Source organism: Monopterus albus, unplaced genomic scaffold, assembly GCF_001952655.1.
Source record: "Monopterus albus unplaced genomic scaffold, M_albus_1.0 scaffold25.1, whole genome shotgun sequence".
In the NCBI taxonomy this organism is placed as follows: domain Eukaryota; kingdom Metazoa; phylum Chordata; class Actinopteri; order Synbranchiformes; family Synbranchidae; genus Monopterus; species Monopterus albus.
Window position 1 is genome coordinate 1,053,233 of NW_018127905.1, and position 6,960 is coordinate 1,060,192.

The window sequence follows — 6,960 nt, forward strand, 5'->3', positions numbered from 1 at the left end:
GCTCGTTCGGGCTAAGCCCGGCCGGGCCCCGTGAGGGGAGGCCTGGCCACCAGGCGCTTGCATTCGAGCCCCAACCCCGGGCCTGGCTACAGGGTGGGGCCCCGGCTGCGCCATGCCGGGCGACGTCACGGTCCTTGATCTTAATCTATTCATAAAGGGCTCATCCACAAACTTCTTATTATATTTGGGTGGCCTGTAAATAACACCACACAGTACTAGATCAGACCGACCCACTTCGAATAAAGTCAGTTCAAAACTAGAGAATGAGGGAAATGGTAAGGTGCACTGCTTACAAAAGAAATTGTTCTTAAAAACAAACGCTGACCCACCTGCATGCCCCGACACCCGCGGCAAAGGTTCATTAAAAGTACTGAACTCACCAGCGTCTGTCAAAAAAAGAAAATCCATATGAAACATTTAAACTTGCTAACTACTTGATGAAAACCCGGGAGAAGAGGAAACAAGCTCTGTATCAAGACGATTTGTAGATAATTAGTATTTTCCCTTTTTTTGATTCTTGCACTTTACATGTTAGCAGAAGATGTATCTTTTGTAAAAAATAATATCTGTAATCCCATGCAGGATGGGCCAGATGTCTGGCATGACACAGAAATAAAATTAAACTAACCCACCAAAAGCAAATGTCAAATGCAGCACATTTATGGATGCAAAAATAAAGGGTTTAATTAAATATTACTCTGCTCGCTTCTAATCTATTCTACCATCAGGTATCATGATGCTGTAGATGAAGACTTTACCAGTCAGATCAACGTGGCGCGTCCAGACTTCAGTAGCCATTTGGTCTTGTACTGTTATAGTCATTTCTTCTGTGTTCATAGGCAGGTGGATCTCAAATGTTGGGTGGTAATTTGGCCCAAACTGAGGTTTGAATTTTTCTTTCTGAAAGCACATAGTCCCATTAAAGTACAGGTAACCAACAGTTTGTTTCAGCAGTGGCAAGATCTTTATTTGAAATACTCACCTCAGGCTGTATTTGACATGCTGGTGGACACTTGACAACATAATCTTGGCCTTTGATGAGGTCACATATAGGAGGGACCTCGATGTACTTAGACTCTATGTGCTTTTTTTTTACCTGAAGAGACAAGAGAACACTAAAAGATTTGTTTTCAGACTGATAAATCATTGTTTTCACTGGCTGATTCTCCCTTTATAACACTGTACTTCTCTCCAGTCTGGTTTCATTATACAGTCTGTGGGGGATTCTGGCTTCCTTCTTACTAGGATGTGGTTGTTTCAATCACAGGTGGTCTCTCAAATCATGTAAATGATAGTTTTCCAAACACAGTCACACATATATAAATCTCTATGGCAATCATGAGCTCTGGGTAGTGAGCAAAACATGAGACCCAAGAGGCTGAAATGATTTTCCTTTGCAGGTGTCTGAGGCAGGGTAAGGAGCTCAGACATACAGAGGAATCTCAGCATCGAGCTGCTGTTTCTTTGCATCACAGTAGTCAGCTGAAGTGGTTCTAGCATCTCTTAAAGATGCCTCCTGGATGCCAGTATAAAATTATGTATACCTCATTTTGGGAACAACTCAGTGCAGACCTGAACCTGGATATGCATCAGGAAAGGGAAAGTGACTAGATTCAGTTCCCATGAACTTCTTTAAGATCAAGACCATTAAGACCAGTTTGGACAAGTGGAGCTGTAACATTTCAGGAACCTTTACCTCTTCCAGGGAGATGTTGCTCGGCAGGAGCAACATGTTAAGCTTTTGCTTCTGTCTTCTTTGGTTTGGTGGTTTGAGGAACAGCAAAATTTGGCAAGAAACTGGGTTTGTGTTGTTCCAAAACCTGTTGACAACATCCCAGACCAGACCAAAGGCAGAGAGATTAGGGATTTTGACGATCACATGAGTGTATGTGATCTCCAGTGTCTTGAGAATGTCCATGCCGTCATCAGTGATGTGGACGACAGACAGCTGGTCTTCAGAGGGCAGAGCTGTGAAAACACAGAACCATCCAGCATCTGTTTCATGATTTGATTTCTAGGACATTTAGTCTGTTTCTTGACAAATGAAGCAGGTGTCGGATAATTAATCAAAAACAACTGTCAATGCTTGTGGATGGGAAGCTGGTGAGAGACTGTGTCCTTGGATACAGTCTCTGTGTGGCGATTCAGAGTGAGATGTAGAAAGGACAGATTAGAGATTAAAATGAAGATGACTCCTCTTATAGAACCAAACAACAGGACAATCAAATGTGGACTATTAAATATCGGATCTCTCGTCCAAATCTCTGTTAGTGAATGATAAGTGAACATCACATTGACTTATTGTGTCTGACTGAAACGTGGTTACAGCAGGAAGAATATGTCAGTCTAAATGAATCCACCCCACCTGGTCACAGTAACGGTCACATCCCTGGAAGCTCAGGATGAGGTGGAGGTGTGTCAGCAATCTTTGACTCAAGCCTATTAATCAACTCTAGACCTAAACATAGTTATAACTCATATGAAAGTCTCACTCTGAGTCTCACACACCCAAAGTAGAAAACTGAAAAGCCTGTTCTGTTTGTTATTGTATACCGTCTACCTGCTCCTTATTCAGAGTTTTTAAGTGAATTCTCAGACTTTCTGTCTGATTTAGTTCTTAGTACAGATAAAATAATCATAGTAGGCGACTTTAATATTCATGTAGATGCTGACAATGACAGCCTCAACAATGCATTCTGTTCATTATTAGACTCAACTGGCTTTTGTCAAACTGTAAATAAACCCACTCACTGTTTTAATCACATACTTGATCTTGTTCTGACGCATGGCATTGAACAACCCCAGGTTTCTTTTCAGTACTATAGCCAGGCTGACAAAGAGCCACAGTGCTGTTGAGCTTAACATTCCCTTAGATCTCAGCAGCAATGACTTCATGAGCTTCTTTACAAATAAAATCACAACTATTAGAGAAAAAAATGAATCAAATCCTTCCCACAGCTCTCACAGATATGCCATCAAATACAATGGCTTTAAAAACATCTGTAAGACCTCAGTTATACTTATACTAAGTTACTTTAGATGACATAGCTTTGACCTTCTTTCACCTGTGCAATATTGCAAAAATGAGGAGCGATGCTGAAAAACTGGTCCATGCATTTGTTACTTCCAGGCTGGACTACTGTAACTCTTTACTATCAGGATGTCCCAATAATTCCCTAAAAAGCCTCCAGTTAATCCAAAATGCTGCAGCCAGAGTACTGACAGGAACTAGCAAGAGAGATCATATCTCTCCCATATTAGCTTCTCTCCACTGCCTCCCTGTAAAATTCAGAATAGAATTTAAAATCCTTCTCCTAACATACAAAGCCCTTAATAACAAGGCTCCATTTATCATCTCAACAGAGCACTTGGCTCTCAGAGTGCAGGTTTACTTGTGGTTCCTAGAGTCCACAGAAGCAGAATGGGAGGCAGAGCCTTTAGCTATAAAGCTCCTCTCCTATGGAACCAACTCCCAGTCTCAGTTCAGGAGGCGGACACCCTCTCTACCTTTAAGATTAGACTTAAGACTTTCCTTTTTGATAAAGCTTTTAGACAGGGCTCAATCAGGTGACCCTTCACCTTCCCTTAGTTCTGCTGCTATAGGCCTAGGCTGCTGGGGGGCCCCATGCTCTGAGTTTCTCCCCTCTCCTCTCCTCTCTCTCCATCCATCTATATGCCACTACTACCCCTCACTAACTGTGTCTCCTCTCTCCCATAGTGTGTCCTCTCTCTCTCCCTGTACCTTTCTGCAGGTAACCCTGGCTCTGGAGCTTTACAGTCACCGGCCACATCAACCTGTCCAGGTTGCTCGGTTTCACCTGCCCTCTCTCCTCCACACACCTGCCAGCTATCCTCATTGCCACCACCTGTTGTCACTCCTGCAATCACCAGATCTCCTATATTTACCTTGCCTTCCTACCTGCCCACTGCCAGTTTGTTCTCATGAATTGGGGTTGGGTGCAATGCAAGTCAGGCAGCAGGCTAGGTTGGGTACCTGGGGGTGTTGATCCCTGGCTGCATAGCCTACAGAGTTTTATCACTACTGTAATGTCGCCACTTACAAAAGCAATAATCTGCTTACCATCCCTTGTTTCACAGTGTGGGAGGTGGAGCTGACAGACAGCATCCTCAAGACACTTGATACTGTACAGTGGCCCTGCAGCCATCTTGCCAGCTGGTTGGAGAAGGCTCTCATCCCATTGGATAGTTTCATACAGGAGCTCCGCCTCCCGAGTCATAAGAAATGTCAGTCCTGTCCAAGTACACTGGAACACACCTGGACCAGGACACCTGAACCTGTAAGACAGAATAACTGACTGACCACAACTGGTCTAAACAAATGAAGAATGCAGAAATCAGGTGGGAGTCAAAATTCAAAACACATAAGCTGTTTTTAGGCATGCACTGACAACCTTAAATCCTCTAGACATTACCCAGAGCTGTATGTGAGAATGCAAACTTTACTGTCAGCTCCCTACAGTCTGCATAAAGTCCAAGTGAGTCTGTGTGAGAAAACAGCAGCGTATCGTCCAGAGTATTCACACTGAGCTAGTGGGCCTGTTGATGACCTTTTATTATATGACTGGTGTGACACCAGAAGAATGCGAGCATCAGATGGTGAAGAAGAATGAGTCTTCACCACCAGAAGACACCAACAGAATTATTTTACACATGACAAGATTTGGAAACTTCTCTCATTAAGAGCCAGTGCCAGATTTGTCAGACAAATTTAAGGAGCAGGAAGAGATAGTTGTTAAGGAACAAATGACAAACTGGCTGGGCTACTTCCAGTAGGTGAGAACGTGTCTGGCATGGACTTTCTCCTGTTGTGTGAAAGGGAAACTGGATGGTGCACAGTCCTGATTCTGTGGACATTGTCCAGAATTCACATTTGAAAATGGCTCTACAGTATCAGCTGCTGCTTTGGCTGTTTCAGTGAAGACAGACTTTCAGTCAGGTGGTTTGGTACAGCGTTAGCAGTCCTGCAGTTACTGCACCACAACACTGTGGTGGAGAAGAATTGGATGTATTGTCTGTGCAGATTCTCAGTCATCCAGGTCATAGTAAACCGAAATAACCTTAGAAAAAATCAACTGGACTTGGATTTCTAGCTCGAAGACGTTTCACCTCTCATCCAAGAGGCTTCATCAGTTCTGACTGACTGGTGTTGAGCCAGAGATATTTATCCCCCTCGGTGTGGTTTCAGTCCTTTGAAGGCCAACAATGTCCCTTAACGACTGAGTCGTTACAGCCCAGTATCAGTGAGAGTCGTTACCTGTCTTTGGATGTATTCTGGATACTTCTGAGTTGGAGGAGAGTTTTAGACAGATGACACACATATGATTTTACTTTCTATCAGGTCTGGGAACACTTCATGATCATAAACAATCTAGAAGACCTAGAGGGCGTGGCTGAGACAGAGGTCTGCTACCACCACAAATTGGTAGTGAATAAGTGTTGGGAAAACAGAACGGCATACCAACAACACTTTCACCAAAGTAAGACCCACTATAAATAACAGGCCTGTGCCTTTTTAAGGAATTAACAAGGATCAAATGTCTGGTGAGTGCAGCAGTAACAAAAACATGCCCGGCATAACGACAGCCTTCAGACTGTTCATGAGTTACAGACAAGTGATTTTATTGTGCGATTACCTGTATGTAACTTGTGCAGATTCAGTTTGCAGTTCAGGTGTGAAGCTTGTTGGAGGATCTTTTTCAGCAGCACACTGGACACTCACTGAAAATATTTAGAAAGAAGGATAATAATAATCACCTTTATTTGGCCAAGTATGTTACACACAAGGAATTTGTTTTCAGTACAGAACCGAGGCAGCCATCTGCGGCGCCAACTCACACCAATGAATGGGAACAGTTTGAGTTACTGATTTATTTTGCATGTGCCTGGTGACAAACCTGACATTGTTACACCCACAGCTGAATGTGTTTTTCTGGATTCAGCCACAGATCCTCCAGTTCTACTGTCTGCCTCCAGGTTCTCTTCAGTCCTTTAATGGATACTGTGGCAGGTTTGATCAGGACGTGAGAGGTGCCAGTCAGACAAGAATATCGATGGGTTCATTACTGGAGTCTTGCCCAACCATACTAAAGTGTGATTCATTTCACAGCTCAGTCCAGTTGACACAGATCCGTTTCAATGATTCTGACGACACAGACTCAGTTCAAGTCAGTCCATTTTGATCAACACAGAAGACAGTCAGCTCAAACTCTGCTCCAGGTTTTAATGAAATCTGATCATAGAGGATCACTTTTTGATTCCTGGTGTGTTTTGAGGGGCTCCCCGTTCCTCGACAAAAAGGTCAAACTGGCGTCCTCCCCCACTGACCAACAACTGGCTGCGCTCACACATACATGACTGAACTTTGGACAGGTGGGCAGTAACTCTGGAGGAGGTCTCTACAGACACCCAGCTCACCAGCCCTTCCCTTTCCCAGTTCATCATGTTGTCAGTGTAGGTCACTGGTGTTCCACCTGTACCTGTTCCTGATTTCCTGTTGCTGATACCTGGATCTCACCTACACATTCCATTTATGACCTGCTGGATTGTTGGCTTTTTGTAGCTTCTCTGCCATAGTGTGTCCTCTCTCTCTCCCTGTACCTTTCAGCAGGTGGCCCTGGGTCCGATGCTTTACATTTCTGATGAGCCGTCACCAGCTACATTAATCTGCTCAGTGTTTGTTTGTTTGTTGTGTCCTGATGATTTTCTTTTCTCTCTCCTCTATCCACTCACCCCAACCAGCTGAGGCAGAACGGCTGCCCACCAAGAGCCGGGGTCTGTTGGAGGTTTCTAACATTAAAGGTGCAGTGTGAAACAAACTTTTTTTAGCAGAAACGGGCTATAATATGAAGATTATGTTTTCATTCAGGTGTAATCACCAGAAAAAAAATCATTGTTTTTCTTTAGCTTACAATGAGCATTTTATGTCTACGTACATAGGAG

The 6,960-nt window shown here is 43.6% G+C and overlaps 1 protein-coding gene across 6 annotated transcripts in view; it reads right to left on the reverse strand.

Moving 5' to 3' along the window:
- Positions 1-6,960, reverse strand: part of LOC109957269 (NACHT, LRR and PYD domains-containing protein 12-like) — a 53,541-nt gene that overhangs the window by 12,681 nt on the left and 33,900 nt on the right. For 3 of the 6 annotated variants that reach the window (XM_020595007.1, XM_020595008.1, XM_020595011.1), the window contains 6 exons: positions 5,655-5,739; positions 4,082-4,296; positions 1,697-1,968; positions 983-1,096; positions 759-900; positions 330-386 (listed from right to left, as the gene is read on the reverse strand). In XM_020595007.1, coding sequence (XP_020450663.1) covers positions 330-386; positions 759-900; positions 983-1,096; positions 1,697-1,968; positions 4,082-4,296; positions 5,655-5,739 — 885 coding nt within the window. Of the gene's footprint in view, positions 1-134; positions 194-329; positions 387-758; positions 901-982; positions 1,097-1,696; positions 1,969-4,081; positions 4,297-5,654; positions 5,740-6,960 lie in introns of those variants that run through there. The other 3 variants (XM_020595012.1, XM_020595009.1, XM_020595010.1) reach the window with 3 other exon arrangements.